Below are 18,789 nucleotides of genomic sequence, written 5' to 3'. Positions count from 1 at the left end.
AAATTATATTCTCTGTACTGCCTGTGACTTCTGTAACCCAGATGGAAGTTTGTATTCTGGCAATACTACAAGTACACCATAAGTATCTAATTTTGCCCATAGTCAGTGCATTCTTTGTGAAGAAAGGAAATGAGTCTACTTCTAAGTAACTCAGTATGTAATCAATTCATAAAAGTGATTGACACCAATTCTGAAAAATGCCAGTCAATTTAAAATTATACATATGTATATTTTTATCACTTTCTTTATGTAAAACAAGATTTTGCCTTTCAAGAAAAGCTGCTAAATTTTAAACATATATATATGACCTGGAATTAAAGTAAACCCTTGTGGGCATTCAGCTTTCCCCTTAAAGCAGCATTTCATTTTGAGAAATAGTCATAGAAGCATTGAATGCAATGGACTATTCCTTACATACTTATTTTTGTCTTGATGTAGAAAACACTACCCACATCCACCTGGTGAAAGATCACCATAGTATCAGTCAACCTGTTCCCATTGGTGACATAAATGTTCATAATGGACACTTTTTGCTTGATGTTAAGCATTTTATTCCTTCATATAATGCTCTGTTTTGAGATTCAGAAAGGTTGATGGCAGGTGAGCAATTACGAATCAAATTATTTTTCCTAAGAAAAACTTCTTCTTTATACAGATTAGTATAAAGCATTAGTTAAATGTAACTTTATACAATGTAGAATGTGACAGCTTACTGTGCAGTTTGTAAAATTTTTGTAAAGCTGTCTGACTCTGATTCTGAGGTATTTCTTGATTACATGGGTAGCTTCCAGCTCCTCTCACTGTTTATGTTTAGTATTTTATACTTCTTTTTGACATTTGTGTTGTCATTACATTATCTCACAGTATTACTGTGTGACTTTTTAAAGTACACATCAGATGTCTTAGAGAACCTGTTTAATATGGCAAGTGGGAAATTTTCATAGCAGCATAACTCTAGTATAAGTAGGAAAAAGCATTAAAAACATTTGGAGATCTTCTTACGAAATAATACTTTGCATGGCCCCAGTAGACCTGCCAGGTTACACAAGCTCAGGGTTTAATCCCTTACAGGCTGCATGGAGCAGTCTTTCTTGTTATTAGTGTGTAACAAATGAACTCGACATAGATTTGTGAGTTCTAATGATTTGTAGAAATCTGCTCAAATTTTGGTTTTACTCTTCACATATTCATCACATATCTTTGATTATTAATTCTGAATCTGCATTGAATTTACACTTGATTCTGACAGCACATTTTCAGAATGGAAACTGAGGACGGAATCTGGCTTTCAGCTTTGCCTTTAGCATATTATGAATATATACATCAAACAGCAAAGGGGATATGGCTTGAAATGGGGCTGCAGTATTTGATAAAATCAGTTGTGGTTTTGGCTTGCACATGAAGTGCATCTGCTTTCTTTTATAAATACTGATTTTTTTTTTCCCTTTGAACTTCTTTGGTTTATTCCATGCTGTTCATAGTCATGCCTGTCTTTGTTCAAAAATAAAGGGATGCCATCTGTGGCTAATGTGCATCGTGACAGAATTATTTGACTTAATGTGGCACCTGGTTTGGCTTTGGCAAGAACCAACACAGACATAAGTCATACCCCATGATCCTACCAGAATGAGCTGTGCTTGGGCTGTTTTTTTCTTGTGTTTCTTTTTCTTTCCTTAAGACTGCATTAATCTTAAGACTGAGCTTCGGCATAACTTTCAGTTATGACAAATTATTCTCTCTCAAGATTGGTTTTGCATTAAATGCATTTTTTTCAAGATGAAGTCTGTCAGTGTTGGGACATAGGAACATGTTTTCCCCAGGTTCTTCACACTCTGTCTTTCATTGGCAATCTAAGGTATACTGTTACTCAAAAGGTTAAAACTATGGTTAACCTGTTCCATGAAAGACTGGGGGAAGGGCTTGGGAGAAAATGCTGAGGAAATAAATCTTGTAATCAAAGAAAAAATAGTAGAAGAGGAGCTACTAAATCATTTCTGTTTATGGTGATTGTGCCATAAGCATTCAATTGTTTAGTAGCAAAATGATAACTTTTAGCTCTAGCACTCTGCCATTCATTGATAGATCTCAAAACCCAGCTTGTTCAAGAGATTGATGCCTGTATCTACTTTTCAGATGAGAAAAATTGAGGCCTAGAGATGTGAAATGACATGTTTGGAATCTGTCTGGAGTTGGTGGCTGAATCAGGACTAGAAGTCCAGAGCCAATGCCTTACTCAGCATGCCACAGATAGAGATTAGCTTACTTACGACTGATTGCAATAATGGAGATGAAAAGGAAGAAAGGAAACCTCTGTCTCTAACATGGTTGCATTCTTTCTCCTTATCAGTGGTTTTTACTGTAGTCAGATTGAGAAATGACAGTGCAGTGAAGAACAAACTAGCCCCCCAAAACTTTCTCCATTCCTGTTTAGCTTTGATGATTGAACCTGACGTAATATCAACTTCATCCTTATTGCTTTCCCAGAAACACCAAAAGCCTGAAAGAACTTCCTTTCTCCTGTTCAGGTTCTAGACTGATAAACTGGGTCTGCTCAGCAAAGACCAGAAGTCTTTCCAGCTCAGTGGTTCTGCCCTCAGAGTCCCAGTGCAGGGCCTGCCTCACCCTCTGATGCCTTTTTGGTACAGAAGGAAACCATACTAAATACCTTGCTGTGCTCCATCTGCTGGCTTAAAAAGTAATTTGGGAATTAATAGGACCTTGCCCCATTTGACCTGAATATTTTTTCAGTTGAAATTTCTGTAGTTTGAAATTTTATAAAAGCTTGTAAAATCCTACACTTGACAAAAAGCTTTATTTGTGTAGAAGAGTGATATGTGTATTTTAAACCAGTGGTCCTCTGGCTGGAGCACGTTTTTCTTTCTAAGACAGCAAAGAGGTGCATAAAAAAGACTTTGTTGAGAAGCAGAGAATCTTTATATATCTATATAGCCCTAGTACCCTGTTTCTTTTCACACTGCTGTTCTCTGTTTGACTTCCATCTCCAAGGGCTCTATAATTTTTTTTTGCTTTCAAGTGCTATGGTCACTTTCTTCCATTTCCTCTAATGGAAAAAGGAGAAAGGTGCTGACAGAGGCAATGAACATGATTTGTGATTTCATTGTAGATGCAGCTACAAGGTTGCAGGTTTTGACTGGTAAAACAGTTTTGTTTAAACAAAATTGACTCTATACTTGTTGAAAATGCTAAGGAAAATGAAGAAGGGCAAAACAGTCTAGGGGCAGATATGATACTTAGAAAGATTTGTATTGTGTAAGATAAACTAGGATGTGGGAACTACTGGTCCAGACAGGTTACTTTTGAGGTGTATAACCTGGTAATTGTCTATTGTGTTCAAGTCATTCATTGACATAATATAAAATGCTTTCCAATGTGCATATAAGCTTATTTCACATCTGAGAGAGCAGTTCCTTGTATTACAAGGATACCCACAAGGCTGTATTTTCAAGAATATGTCAGTTGGTGTAATTCAATATTCTCTATGGTATTTCAGTTTTAAATCTGACAATAGACATTGATTATATAGTTCCCATTGAAAGAGGCTCAGTTAGGAGAGAAGACCAGTTTTACAGGCATAAGTGGTAATGAGAGATGTTTAGCAGAGAAATCAGCACAAAGAGATGACATTGAATATTCTGCAAATACAGCATGCAGTTGACATCAGAATGCATGACATGAAGCCCTCTTATGCCAGAATTGCTGCTTCTTTGCTTACCTACAACTAAGTCTAGCAACAAATATTTACTGAGGCAAGCAACTTTCATGTGGAACTTTTTAATGTGTTGGTTCCTTGTTACACAGTGGTGCCTGTACAGGCAGTGTGTCACCCTGCATCAGAGAAGAAACATCTGGGATTTAATTTTAATATCCTAGGCAGAACCACTAAGAAATGGCATGCTGGCTTTATTCATACCAGAATACACTGTCCTGTCTTTATATATTAATAATTCTATATAGGGGTATATTTTGGTAGCAGCAGACACTTGATGACATTAGTGTTGAAACAAAGAATTACAATAAATTTATGTGCAGGAATGCATTGCAATTTTAAAGGTATGAAAATTTATGAAGTCAATGAATGTGCTTAGCAAGTTCTTCATCTTCCTCAGCAGGCTTCAGATAGTAGTTTCTATTCATTTTTTATAATTATTTTTTTAAGTGCTTCAAGCATAGGTAATTTGTGGAGAATGTGGGTGAGGATAATATAGCCAGATCATAAAAAAAGAGATTTTTACCTGTGAAACTCTTTAAAGGAAAAGGAAGATAAACACTCAAGTGCTCTTTCTTTAGCTGTGTTTCTGGTTTGCAACACAGGTTTTTATAGGAAAAGAACTGCAGAACCTAAGTGAAAGAATTCACTTTGGACTTCATTAGTAACATTATGTGAAATTTGGATTTATATGCTGTAATTTCCTTTTTTCTTTCTTTTTGTGATCCAGGCTTCCACACTGTTAAGAGCATCTTTAGCCTCTATGTAAGTATTTGTTGCTGAGCTTCATTCCTGTCTGTAGAGAAGAGGAGGGGTTTGTAAACTGAAGTACACACTGCCAGTTGTCTGCTAATGGGACTCACTCCTCCTCTGTGCTTCCTCTGATCTCAGTGAGCATTGGTGCAAATCCTGTGTGATCTGTTTTCTTCTGCTGAGCAGCTTCAGTAACATTCTAATTTCAGCAGAATGTTGTTAATCCAGTAAATCTGCCATTCCACACCTGTGAGGTTGTTGCTGTGTTTTTAGTGTTTCCACATAATTCAGTCGTGTTGTTGTGATTGGTTTGATTCTCACAAATCCAGGAAAAGGGGGAATCACTAATACGGATTTTTGAGTGCCTTAAATTTAATTTTTTTTTGTCTGACTTAATAAATTTTTTCTTATAATATTGAATAGAGATGGTATATTCAAGGTGAAGTTTTATTAAATTTTTGAGACACTTTTTTACAAGGTAATGGGGCAATTATGCATAAGACATAAAATTTGTTTTGAAAAGTGATAGGGTAGGAAGATATTAAAACATTTTAGTGGATGATATTTAAATATTAAGATTAAAACATTGACTGGAAGCAGTTTTCTTAAGGGAAACTTCTATTGCTGTAGTGTTAAATTTCAAAATAGCAAGATAGTATTGATGCATAGAAAGTAGTCCTGTATTAAGTCTCATGTTAAGCCAGCATACTCCAGCCAAAATCCAAAATCCATGTAAAAATCCATTCAGCCCATACCTTGCCTTGGAGAAGACATTTCTGTGTGCATGAGGGCTCAGAGGTGGAGTTGGAGCTGCAGCTTTTTATTACATTTATTTATAACTGTGTCAAGAGCCATGAGCTGGTGCCCTTGTGGTCCAGTAGGGGAGGGGAAAAGAAGATGTTACTGTGCTGTTTTGTGCCAGTAAGATGGTAAGCAAGCTGCATAAATGGTTAAGAAATAACCCCAAATGCAACAAGTCTGTTGTTCTAACACTATAATGGCAATAAAAGTGTGAAAATGTAGAAGTTCTTTTCCTGAAGCTGACTTCCTGTTTTGGCTCTTCTCATCAGTAACATCAGCTGCACTGAACAAGGAGAGAGAGTTTTGATGAATGTCTTTTCCATTTGCATTTAGAAAGTTCCAGGATGTGCCATTGTTGCCCTCTTTGGATTATGAGAAGCTGAAGAAAGATTTGATTACAGGGAGTGATCGTCTCAAGGCCCTCTTACTGCAGGCTCTGCGCTGGGTAAGGACAGGGCGACTTTTGGAGGCATCCACAACTAAGATCCATTTTACAAACAAGGTGGTTGTTCTGGTGATGAGTTCAACATCACAGGCAACTTCCCTGTTGGTGAAGACTGTTGAGATGATGAAGGTAGCCCAGGCAGGAGGTGTCTATTTGTAGTGTAGCCTTCTCATCTGAGGAGAAACATTCCTCACATGAGGAATTCCCAGATTTCTGAGATATTCAGTGGAAAAAATTTCTGATGTCCTTTCAAGTAAATTGTGGTTTTAGGCAGTTCCTTTTTCCATATATCCTTTTGGTTTACATCTATAGAAATACTGCTGTATCCAAGACATGCCTGACTCTAATCACCAGTTTTCCTTTAGAATCAAGGTATTTTACAGGAGCCTACCTTTTGGTTGAATTGGGTCAAGTAATGACATTTCAGAAAAATTACAGGTGACAACAGGAAGTTACATTTTCCTGCTGAAAAGGAAGCTGATTTGTTCAAAGTGACAGTCATGAAAGATGATAATAGAGGAATTTTGATCAAGTTTCAGTGTCTGTTTTCACATAAAAAACAATCTGTTTGTTCTGACCAGAGGTACTTCTAGCCCAGTGCTCTGTCTCAGATGTTTAAGAAAAGCACCACATCTCTAACTATTAGAGGGGTTTTTTTTAACTTTTTGGGAAGCAATTCTGTATCCTTCCTGTATGGACAATGATGACAGCTCCCAAGTAACAGTTTTGTAATGGATCACAGAGCTGAGGTCAGGTCAGTTCATTTCATCTCTTTCCCTTAGGTCACTGGGGTTTAATTACTGTTCCCCATGAAAGAGGTTTCTTAGCTACAGAGTATCAGCACCTTTAAAATCTCCAGGGGTCATCAGTTCATAGTTCTGGCTTTTTGTGTTTTTTTCTTACTTGTTTATTTATGTTGTTATTGATTTTAGCGCTTGACAACATCATATCCTGGAGAACAGAGAGACACCATCATGCAAGCCTACATCAGTAATGACCTCCTAGATTGCCACAGCAACTGTCAGGTCAGCTGAAACTGAGTTGTCACTTGACCAGCTTCTGTGTGATACTGCTCATTTGTGTCAATGAAGTGATGATTATAAAATTTTATTGCTCACTGGAAGGGGAGAAGGAAAAAAAAAGGTAGTTGTGCTAAAATCAGGTGATACATTTAGGTTCTGCATCTGAGTCTTTAAATTGTGATAGCAAAGCTTTGCATTACAAGAGCCCTTAGTGTAGACACAGTTCTTGTAGACAAATGGAAATTTATCACCTCTCTGTGCTTGAAGCCTGAGGCCCTTTACGTCTTTCTTATCAGATGCTGTGTCTCTTTTTGAGTGATTGTGTATTGTTAAATAATGCACTTAATTAATTTCAGTGATCTAAGATAAGAATTTAATTAGGAGTTCAGTGGCTGTGGAATGTGTCATTGTGCACCTGCAATAGCATGGTCAATGTGTTTCTGTAAATTTGAGGTGGATTGGCACCTTTCTTTAGAAAGGGGAATTGCTGGTCTGTTGATTTTGAAAAATTGTTTGTCCCTGATAACCAGTACTGTTGCTAAGAAAAGCACAACTTTCTTCATTGGTTGTAGTGATTTTTGTGCAATTGAGCTCCCCAGAGGTTTGAGGCACTGGGCCTACTTGGTTTATTGTGGCTTCACTGCCTTTGCAACAGTCACTTGTACCACTAGGAAACAAGTAAAGGATTATTAAATCAACCATCAGTTTTTCTCCCTCTAAATTTCTGTGAGAGGGAAGTTATATGTAAAGCCTGAAATAAAACAGGTGGTGGTATTGGTAAGTTAATTGAGCTGCTTCCCACACTCTTTGTTGTCAAAGAAAAGCATTCCTATTCAGGTAATATTACTGTGCTTAAGTTCTCAACAAAACTAAGTTCTTTGGTTTGTGGGGATTTTTTTGTCACTGACTGAATATTAATTTTAGGTACCAGCTTTAACTGGACTATATTGGCTCATTATAACTACCACTGTACACCACAGAGTGTAATGGTATTTTAACAGACTCAGCTGAGAAGCTGTTATTTGCCTATTTGTTAATTTTCCATCTCTCCTTCAGCCCCCTGCCAATAAAAAATAAGATATTGTATATCATTGACAAATCAATATGCATTCAAAGGGGGTTTTTTCTATGTAAGTTTAATGAAGCTTTTAAAACATTATAGAAGACTAACTTCTGTGCTTTCCTTCTTTGTGGTTTATTAACATTTGCTTTGTTTTTCAGAGAAGTGTCCTCCAATTATTATATTCTAAGAGTGAGGTAGTCAGACAGTATATGGCAAGGCTCATCAATGCTTTTGCTTCACTGATAGAAGGTAAAAGATTCACTGCAAAAATAAGATAGCATTTTCATATAATGCTGTCTTATTAGTGCTTCACAAGTGCATGCCAGTGCATGTGGAAATGTAGAGCCTTATTTCCACCCTTTTTCTAGGGATTCACTATCTTTTGCTACATGCATTCAAAATAGCTTTTAAGTATCTGAAAAGTTATTATTTTGGCACTGAATATTCAGTATTTCTGAATTGTTTCGATGATTTGTGATCTGTGTGGGAACTTACTCAGATACTGTCTTTAATATAGTCTTCAGTCTCTCCATGAGGGTTGAAGAGAAAAATCCCCATTACTTATGGGTCCTGTGGGCAGACCTGCTACCAGGCTGTACAATAGTAACTACTGTGGCTCCTTCATTTTCCTGGTCCTCACCTGAATAAATCTTTGTGCGTCACTGCTAACAATCCAGATGCATGTATATCCAGTTTTGTATCTCTGCCTGTCCCAAAGTGGCTTTTTGGAGCTAAGTATTGCTAGGCTCTGAAATCTCATTTGAAGTCAGTAGCAGGAGGGCACCTGACTTTCCCAAGCTCCTTGGACATTTCTTGGACATTGTATAAAACTGATATATCAGAAAGCATATACTCAAAGTGGATTCGGTGTGGTACTGATTTGACAAGTGTGAACCTCTAATACCCCAAGTGTCTGGATTGAATGCAACTGGTCTGCTACACAACTTTGTGCAGGTTTGTTTGGATCTTGGCACAAGATTGTGGCTTGTCAAGAGGAAACTGAGGTCAATCCTGCTTACTTTTCCAAAGAGAGGGAGGTTTTCTGTCATAGCTGCTATCTCAGCATCTGTTCTTTCATCACTTTTTGCACCAGGTCGTGCCTACCTTTCTCAGAACCCAACGTTGCTGCAAATGCTGGAGGACAGACTGAAAGCTGAAGACAAGGATTCTCTTACATGGGAGAATGTTCTGGGGGCTCTGCAGAAATTCAGCCTCAGGTGATGAAAGCACAGCGTGTGGTGGTGACAGCAGGAGAGGAAATGCAGGCTAGTTAGGCTCTGTTCAGGGAGGAAAGAAGAGCACTTGATTTTCCCATAACAATCATCAGAACCCCTGATGGCTGGTGAAAGCAATGTCACTTATTATGGAGGAGAACTCAGTTTTGCTGACTGAATTAACCTGACTTCCTCCCAGCTGTCAAGGCTCAAGTAAATGTGCATGTCCTGCCACAGCCTTGTGTGCTTTGTATGTGTTCCTTAACTAAAGGAAGTGAAAATCTTAACGTAGAAAGCTCTGACGATTCTACATGGAAAAAAAGAGTTGTGTTACATTCCAAAGCATAAGGTTTTCATTATCCTTTCTGCAAACATTTTTCAGGGATTTCATCTTTATCCTGTTGACCCTCTTTCCTGAATCTGTCTATGCATGGGCTGTCTTGTTTCTTGCTTGTGTATTATCAATCTGATTCAAATGCCCACCACAAAAGAAATATGCAAAAGCAGTAAAGGGCATGCTCCTTTTATCAAATAAATATGATCTTAGGAACTCTGTTTTCACAGTAATCGGGAGGAATACAGAAAATTGGGAAATTTTTTATTTTCTAAAAAGTGCCAATCTTACCAGAGGCTAATTCCAGATACTTGACATAAAGGAAACCTTTTTAATATGTGGTCAGATGCTTTCTTGTTTAGCTTAGTCCATGCCATAGACCTGCTGCAATATCCAGCACTAAGAAACATATGAGCTCTCAGGACCAAAGCCAAGAAAGCACCTGCTTTGATCTTTGCAATTTAAGTATCATGCCTCTTGGAAATAATGTTATTAAAAATTCTGTTCTTCAGTAAGACTTTTCTACCAGTATCTACTTCTTTTTTTGTATTGTGAAGTGTGGAATTCTATTGTAGATGACAGTTGGCCACATGGCACTTTTTTCAGTATAGTCTTTGAGGGCAACTATAAGTTGAGTTAAAAGAGCATGAGATTTAAGAATCTCTAGAGAAAAGTACAAATAGATTCAAGCAAAAAACCTTATTTGTCAAATCAACAGTACAAAAGTGTTACAGTGCTATGGTTACCTATGACAGAAGAAGTAATTAATTTGTTTTATGGTGTGTAGCTGGCTTTTTAAACCAACCTTAAAAGACAATTGAAACTGCCATTTTTGCTGGATTAAGAAGCCTTAGAAAACAATGAAGAAACTTAACTCAGCAGTTCACAGGTTTAAAAAGAAGAAAATAAAACAAAAGACAACCCCCCCCCATTTATCTAACATTTTAGTCCTCTAACATATGGTACTCTGCATCTTCAATTTCTTCAGGCTTTGTTAATTACTTAGTTTAGTGATTCTGCCAATATTAATAGTTTAGAGATTTTTTTTTTGTGCTTGTACCAGCTATAAATGTATTTGAAAGCTATTTATGTTGTAATCTGACATTTGTGATTTGTGATCTGATTTTGTTTTTTGATCCTAGGCGTGCACTGCAGTCAGCAATGATCAAAGATGGGCTGATTTTCTGGCTGGTTGATGTTCTAATAGACCCAGATTGTCTGTCTGATTACAACCTGGAGTATTGTGCTGCCTTGCTCATGAATCTTTGTCTGCGGAGTGCAGGTACATTTTGAATTACAACATTATTCCAAGAAATAAGGAAGACTGTGAATCTTTTTTTTTCCTGTTTTACCAAGACTTTCAAAAGACTACAATCAGCAGCAGGGACCACAGCCAGAGATATTTGAGTGTTATAGCCAATGCTTTTGAGCACATCTTTTTTCCCAAGAATTCCAATTATGGGAGGTTAGCTTCACCAAATTTTAAAGAATTAAGCAGATAAATAAGCAATGGCACCCTATAAGATTTGATTATTTTTCATATTCATATGTGAAGGCTGCCGTTGCTACATTCCAGGCCCACTTTTCAAAGGACACTTTTTGTCCACTTACAGACTGTGTATAAGAGATTTCTTTCTAAACAGAAAGAACTGGGTTGAGGAGTAATGGTGAGGAGCTTAAGGTTTCACCTTCCCTGCCTTCACTTCCACAATGCAGAAAACCCCCCAAAAAATAAGATCCTGTCTGTGTCCAGGAGACATAAAAAGAGCTTAAATTAAATGCCCTTTTAAAAAGGAAAGTAAGGTAAGGGTGAAAAATTGTCTGCTTCTTGTAAGCAAAAAAGTACCTTTGCTAAATATTTAAATCCCCTTATCCCCTTTGTAATGGCATCCTGTCCAAGACTACAACTGCATCAATCCAGAGTAACTTCATTGATTTTAGCTCAGTTATACTGAGTAGCATTTGTCAGGAACAGGAAACAGTATTTCTCTGTGCAAACTGTATTTAATAGTAATTCTAAAAAGTAAGAAAGGAACTTGTTCTGATCTGTTCTATTTTTCAAGTATATTTATGTGTTCTGCCTTTGCAGGGAAGAAAATATGTGCAAGTATCCCAAACCACATGCTCAGAGTTCTTTCTGGTCTTCTTGACCATGAGAATCCTAAGGTATTTGTACAACAAACTTTGGTTTAGTGAAAAGGTGGAAAGAAAAATTTAAAAAATAAGAAAGGAAAAAATGTAACAAGTAAATTGGTTTTGTTTCCTTTAATAGACCCTCAAGTAATTAAGTTGCATGAATTTTGGCTAAAATTTACTAATGTATAAATTTCATGTTCTTGAGCAGAGGTTTTTCTAGACAGAGGCATATCCTGCTTTAACAAATGTTGGCAGCTAAGAATGGAAGCTTTTGGATGCAGTTACCATGCAGTCCATGTGCCCTGATTGCAGTTTCTGATGCTGCTTAAATGTCATGCACCAAATCACCTCAAGCTTAACTCAGTCATGAGATGAACGATGTGTGATGCAAACCTATTATGCAAAACATCAGGTGCAGGGGAATACATTTGCTGTGGGTTTAAGGAATTCTATAAGAAAGTAGTAGACTTGTGACATTCAAACCCTAATATCTTTTCATCTTCCACATCATTTGACCTGTCACTTTAACCTTTCATGGTTCCTTTCTTTTCTGTCTCATGGTACACTTGCATCTTAGATGTTAAATTGAACTACCTCAGAGGAAAATGCTAAAAATTATTCATTCTTTCTGCCTGATCCTTGTCAGCACATCACTCTGGTAACTGCTGTCTGATATATAAAGCATTGCTTCAGCTGTCTCTGCAAAGGGGCATTTCTTTAGCCATGGAGTAAAATTTAAGGCAGAAAGAAATGCAGACAAATCTTGTACAAAGCTGAATTCATAGAGGCAGAATTTTTAACAGGATATTCTAGAATAATTCCATTAGAATTATGCAAGGTGTTTGGAGACTTCTAATAAAAATTAAATAAAATTCTGTGTCTTGTTTTTATATGCAATGACTCTATCATCAAGGGGTTCTGTTTATGACTTCAACTGAAAATAGAGAACACTTCAACAAAGCGTTTGATCCATGTGTTATGAATTCATTAGAGGATGTAGATCTGTTCTTCACTAGCATTGTTTTGATTAATTTTAACATATCTACATGGGATTCTTTCACTGCCTTTGTTTTGTGAATGATGAAAGTTTAAGACAATGTATACTAATACAAGACAAAATACCAATCCCTAGACTGAAATACTTAAGAAAATGCTACCATGTTGTTGAAGTCTGTGCCTTGAAATTGCTTTGAAATTGCTCTCAGAGGATGCATTCTTACAGTGTGCTTTGCACTTACTTTGACAAAAGTTTTATTATTGAAAAGTAGATAAATTTTTATTATCAAAAGTAGAATACAGTGCTCTTGGGTGTGAGGAGATCTTCCTGAGAAGCTGTGGAATTCTTGTGTAAATCCCAGTCCCTTTCCTTCCCTTGCTCCTAGGCCTGCTTATTGTTCACTTTTCCAAAGGTACAGACAGAGGATGACTGAAAATCTTAATGCTTCAAAAATAACTGGCCATTAGAAAGGCTCACATAAGTGCTGGTAAAACTAATTTGACAGATCTAGTGGCTTTCAATAGCCATAATTCAGAGCTTTTGTGCTGGCAGGTTTTTTTGCCTCTCCTGAGGGACAGTAAGAAACAGAGTGAGAGGATGTTTGAAGCTACTTTGGCTTTATCATCCTGCCTAAGGCTACAGTGCTTGAAACCTGTCTTGAGTTCATGCTGGCAGGATCTTTTCTTTGTTCTTTGTCCTTTTCTTGTACTGCCATTAGTGTTTGTCAGAAACTAGCCTTCTTTTTCTGTTTTTCTCTCTTTTTTTTTTTTTTTTTCCTTATGGCTAGATCAATTTTCAAGAATAGATTATCAGAAGCAGGGGGGCTGTTTAGGGAATTGGCATGTAGCATATTGGTTTAGATCAACTATATCACAGTATATTTGCATCCTAAAAGTTCTCTGCTTCCCATATGGGAATTTTTGCAAGTCCAGTCTAGCCTGGTTAAACTCTTTGAAGTATAGTTATCCTACACTTTCAGTCTTGTATTTTGTTGATAGTCAGCTGGGATTAATATAAGAGTTTTTCTTCATGATATTTCTATTTCTTCTTCTTAGATCCAGTCATATGTGAATGGAGCACTGTACAGTATTCTGGCCATCCCTTCTGTCCGAGAAGAAGCCAAAGAAATGGTAAGAAGTGCTGCTTTGCATAGCATGAAAATCACCACCTCTGCCAGAGATGCCCAAACAGGGACCTGCTGAGCAGGGCACAGCAGAGCTGTGAGGTAGGAGCCAGGGCATTTTGAGAAGGGAACCCACAAGAGGCCCTTCCCCTTTGATCCTCAGGAAAATATGAATGTATGTCTCAAACACTTCTGCCATATTTCCAGGTCTTTTTCCCAGGAGTGGAGCCGCAATAGTGTGAAGGATTCTGTCTGAATTATAAATTAAAGGTGTTTAGAACTGTGTGTCCTTCTGCCATTTTGTAGACTCCTTGTGGCCCAGGAGATGCTTTCATCTCACCTGCTACTTCTTCCCCTTATGTAGCTCATTCTGCACTGGTTAGTAGCCACTAAAATGAGTTCTTGCTGCTTTTCCTTCTGCCTGGTATAGACATGGTTATTTGGGGAAGGCAGGAGGAAAGTTTCAGAACTAGGAACTGATTTCCTGTGAAAGTTAGTCTAATGGTAAGTTAGTCTAATGGTAAGTTTCAACTTCTGTGTTTGAGGAAGCTGCTCCTGGGATAGCAGCATGTCTTTTTATCTTAGGAACTAACCCAGAGATTTAAGAAGACATAATTGTTGTCAGATGTTCTACCTCACAGAGCACAGAGGATTGAAAGTGGTCTTAAATGCTTAAAGACACAACATCAAGGCTGTGAGTGGCCATAGAGACCAGGTTTAAAGTCAAAGCTAGTTCTGCTTTTTGCTTTCCTTCTCTGAACCTTGCACTGTTGTCTCTGTGGATGCAGATTTTATCCTGTTCTGATGACTATCATGTACTGAAATCAGAAGGCAAAAGCAACAGATCTATTGTAAAAATTTGCTGTTCATCATGGACATATCTCTGTTTAAGCCTTGAAGCAATCTATATTTATTTTGTCTGTGCAACACTTGGAGCTAGACACCATGGTTTGCTTCACACTGCCTCTGTTTATTCTGACCAAAAAAAAAAAAAAAAAAAAAAATCTAGCTAACAAATCTCTGTCACTGCAGTCACATGAAATACTGATCTAGCAATGTTTTCTGCTACAATCAGGGAATGGAAGAAATTCTGCGCTGCTTTATCAAGGAAAGAAATGAAGAGATGGTTCGACAGATTGAATTTGTTATCAAGCAACTCAATTCAGGTCAGAACACATGCAGCTATCAGAGCTTTAAATCTTTCACAAAAGCCATTAAAAAAGCTCATGTTTTTATTTGGCATTGAAATCTTCAAAGAATAACAATGGTGTGATGGTCTGAGAGAGGGTGAATAGTGGATGTCAGGATTTGAAAGTAATGTATTTTAAAATTTCCTTTATGTTGTAGTAATGAAGAAGAAATAAAAGGCTGAGTAAGACACAGTTCCAAAGTTCTGAGACTTAATAAAGACTTAATAAAATGACCTTGACTGTTTTCTTTCATACCTGTGGTCTGATGGTAATGAGAGACTGCTGCCAACTACAAAAATGCAGTAGAAATTTTTAGGGACAAGATCTGTCTGTGCTCATCTCTTGATCTATTGAGGTGTAGCTTTATGTGAAATGGCTTATCCTGAGTAGGGAGCAGAGACCATCCTTTTTGGAGAGTATGTTGATGGGTCATAGGAATTGTAGATGCTGTTAATAGACTGAGAAAGTGGAATATTTATTCCGTTTTCTGTTACTTGTGACTTAAAGGAAGACTGAAGAAAGAGAAAGTAAATAATTAAAAGGAGATTAATTTTGGTTGCATCTTTCTGTACAATAAACATAGAAAAAGTTCAACTGTTTTCTTTGGCTTTTGGAAATAGAGCACAGCCTGTCTTCTAGCTTGTAAAAGAACAAATAAAGTATTTAAGCATTGTATTGCCACTATACAGTATTTGTTCTTCAGGGTTATAGAACCACTTCTCTTCTACCTGGAAATGGTATTTTTAAGAGCTTTTGTCTGAGTCATTGACAAGTACAAGTTGTGCTTTCGATTTCCAGCATACGCCTGGCCACTTTTTTCCTGAGGAAAAATTTTGTCCAAAAGTTAAAATAAGTATTCTGCATGAGTACTAATTTTTTATGTACAACAGCAGTTTACTATTAAAGTGTTTGTAGGGAGAATTAGAGTCTCTTATGAAAGAAATATTTGAAAAATAGACAAACTTGCAGGTGCACACAGTTCCATTCAAGTCTTGTCAGTAAACACAGTGAGACATCACTGTGGATTTTATGAGAAAGTAACTGTTCCAGAGTGTTTCTATGTCTACCATTTTCCAAAAATAAATGGATTTCCGTGACTTCTAGTATGCTTTTAGGATCAAGTTATTCCAATAGTTGTCCTGAAAAAGACATGTCTGTATGAGAAGCAGGTTAAATCTTAAAAGTTAGGTAATAATGAGATTCTGTTAAGTGTACATGTGCAACTTAACTGACACCATTTTGTTTTGCTTCTTTCTAGATGAGCCATTCAATGATAATATTGTGTCTGATGATGATGAGGAAGAGGAGTATGAGGAAGTAAGTAAAGGCTTTCTAACACCTTTTAGAAAAATCCTTAACCTTCTAGAAAGAAAATATTTGTGTCAATAAACCAGACCTTGCTTTTCTGATGGGTTATGCTTTTGTTTTTTATGTTTACTTAATTATTCTTGCATTAACAGGAAAATTGAATTTTTTTCTATTACTTTTACTTCATTTGAAGTCCTACTCTTTTATTATGGCAATTCACCACCTTTGTGATAATTAAAGGATTATAGCTTGACATAAGGGAAGAGATGAGTTACTGTAGCAGTAGAAATCTTGCTTTCAAGCAGACCTATTGGGTGCAGTTAAAAAAATAAAAGTTTATTACCAGAATAGTTTATAAACAGGTTGTCACTTTTTCTTAAGGTATCATTATCTATTCAGGGTGTGTCTTTATTTGCTTTTTAAAAACTTTGGAATATATTTAGTAAATTGCTGGAATGTAAGAAAGGGAAGCAGTTATTACAAATAGGGAGTAAGTCCCATGAAAAAATGAAATAAGCATGAGAAACTATATCATAGTAAATATAAGCTGATTAGCTTTGTATTTCCTTCTCTGCTAATAAATACATTCTAAACCAGTATTTCAACATATTTTAAGAAGCTGTCTTCATAGAGCCATGGGTGTAGATAGCATAACATACTTGATCACCTAAATTAACAATCAATGCAAGATGTAAATCATATGAGAGAAATGTTATACCCAGTCTTCACTGGTGGTGTTGCCTTTTCTCTATTGCCACAAGTGCACAGTGGAGGCTTGAAAATGCAGTGTTAGCAGTTATGTGGGAGTTTTATCTTAAGGAAATCTACTTCACTGCATTTTTGTTTTATTGAGAAGACTTTCTTGAAAATTTAAAAGAACAGGTATGGTAGATGTCCTGGAAACAGTATTTGTGCACACTTAGGTGTGTGTATGTGTGCACATACATTCATAGCATGTGTTTGGCCCTGAAGAAATCAGTGACATGGAGAGTGAGTGAACTGCAAAATGTTCTTGTATTAGAAGTGTTACTGCAGAACAGGTTCACTGAAAACCATGCTTTTTGACAAAATATAAGCTTTTTGTCATGAACCAAAAAGAATAAGACAGATAAAACTTAGTCAGTTGTGTCCACATTCTAGTAGCTCATTGCACATTAATGGGAATTATCAGTGGGGAAAACCAAATCTAAAATTTGTCCTGTTACTGCAGCTTGACAGAATGCATTTTCTAGTGCATGTTGACATTTTTCTGTTTTGAGAGCAGATAAAAATGCAAATATCCTGACTGTAACAGGTGTGGTGTGCTCTCAACTGCTGTGGGGTGCAGCACCATTCAGGATCCAGCCTTTGCATGGTAGTGTCCACAGAAGCCTTGCACTGCTTGCATTATTTATCCAGTTGTTATGTTGTATTGTGTATACCCTATGTGTTGTGGCACAATAGGTGGTGAACTGATAATCCCTTTGCCTGAAGTTAGAGCTATCTGGAAATTCTAAGTTTAGAGCTACAAAGAAGTTTTATTTAACAATCAGCTCTCCCCTTTTTATTCTAAGGGAATACAGTATTTTTTTTTTTCTTATAGGATTAGATTATTGTAATTGTTTCACTTCCAGCAGTCTTGAAGTCAGTTTTTTTTTAATCTTTCCACTCCAACTGAAAATCAATGCTTGTGGTGCAAGATGGGCTTTGTGGAGATTAATCATTAAAATTTCCCTTTGCTTAAAATGCCGCTTAACACTTTTTAACTGATGTTTCAAGACTTTGAGTGTCTTGGATGTATGGTGAGAATCCAAGTAATACCTTTGGTTGAACTTTGGTATACTTTTTTTAAAGGATACTGTGTTTTGTTGTGAAAAGACATAGATAAGGAACTCCTTCCTGAAAGGTGTGGCATTGAATTGCATGATAATGTTGAACACATCCATCACTTTACCTGTTCCTGGGAATAAAAGGAAGGTGAATTCTCCTGTTCAGTCCTACTTCCTAGATGAGTTGCTGCTGCTTATAATCCCAGCAAAGGCTCTAGGTCAAATCCTTTTGAAATGTATTTTTGCCACTGGACCATCATGTGATTAAAATGGACTTTTGGCATTTCTTATTTTTTGACTCAAAAAATAACACTAGGCCTTTGAAACAGACAAGTGTCCAATTCCAGTTTTTCATTAGCTTTGCCATTATATTAAAAAGAAAAGCCAAGTTAGAGACTGTTTTTAGTGTAACATCAATTGCAACACATTCTGAATCCTTGTTGCTGCTGGGAACTGTAATTCTGTTCTGCTACAAGGACATCTGGTTTCTTAATCCCTCAGTTTAGAAAATATAGTTTACAAATATCACGGCAGTAATGCATAATGTTGTTACTTTGTTAAATAAACAAAGATTTGTTGACTCACTACCTCAATGCTTGGAACTCTTGTATTTTGGAATTGCAGTGAATTATTGTTCTCAATGGTGTTCTGTGATAACATCTGATATTGTGATCTGGCAACAAAAAGTTTTGGAAAATTTTATCAATAGTCTTGCTCTTACGTAACTTTTAAGGTACTACAGACTGAATGCATTTCAGGATACGTCCATAAATTGCAAATTTTTGCCAATTTAGTGACATGTTTTCAGGCTGCTTACTGATGTTAGAATCTGTTGCTCTATATCTTTATTTATACCTTTACAGCTTTA

At 36.7% G+C, this 18,789-nt stretch overlaps 1 protein-coding gene across 9 annotated transcripts in view; it reads left to right on the top strand.

Annotated features, from left to right (window-relative positions):
• The window catches only part of ARMC9 (armadillo repeat containing 9), a 77,903-nt gene that overhangs the window by 18,793 nt on the left and 40,321 nt on the right, over window positions 1-18,789 (top strand). For all 9 annotated transcript variants that reach the window (XR_008841192.1, XR_008841194.1, XR_008841193.1 and 6 more), the window contains 10 exons: window positions 4,458-4,492; window positions 5,615-5,726; window positions 6,659-6,751; window positions 7,970-8,060; window positions 8,905-9,028; window positions 10,502-10,641; window positions 11,449-11,525; window positions 13,548-13,622; window positions 14,691-14,781; window positions 16,064-16,122. Coding sequence is in view for 6 of the 9 variants with exons in the window: in XM_056498871.1 (XP_056354846.1) it covers window positions 4,458-4,492; window positions 5,615-5,726; window positions 6,659-6,751; window positions 7,970-8,060; window positions 8,905-9,028; window positions 10,502-10,641; window positions 11,449-11,525; window positions 13,548-13,622; window positions 14,691-14,781; window positions 16,064-16,122 (897 nt within the window). In the remaining 3 variants the exon portion in view is untranslated. The remainder of the gene's footprint in view (window positions 1-4,457; window positions 4,493-5,614; window positions 5,727-6,658; window positions 6,752-7,969; window positions 8,061-8,904; window positions 9,029-10,501; window positions 10,642-11,448; window positions 11,526-13,547; window positions 13,623-14,690; window positions 14,782-16,063; window positions 16,123-18,789) is intronic.

This window comes from Oenanthe melanoleuca, chromosome 9 (genome assembly GCF_029582105.1).
Source record: "Oenanthe melanoleuca isolate GR-GAL-2019-014 chromosome 9, OMel1.0, whole genome shotgun sequence".
Lineage (NCBI taxonomy): Eukaryota > Metazoa > Chordata > Aves > Passeriformes > Muscicapidae > Oenanthe > Oenanthe melanoleuca.
The sequence above is the reverse complement of the archived record's forward strand: the minus strand, read 5'-3'. Positions and strand labels throughout refer to the sequence as shown.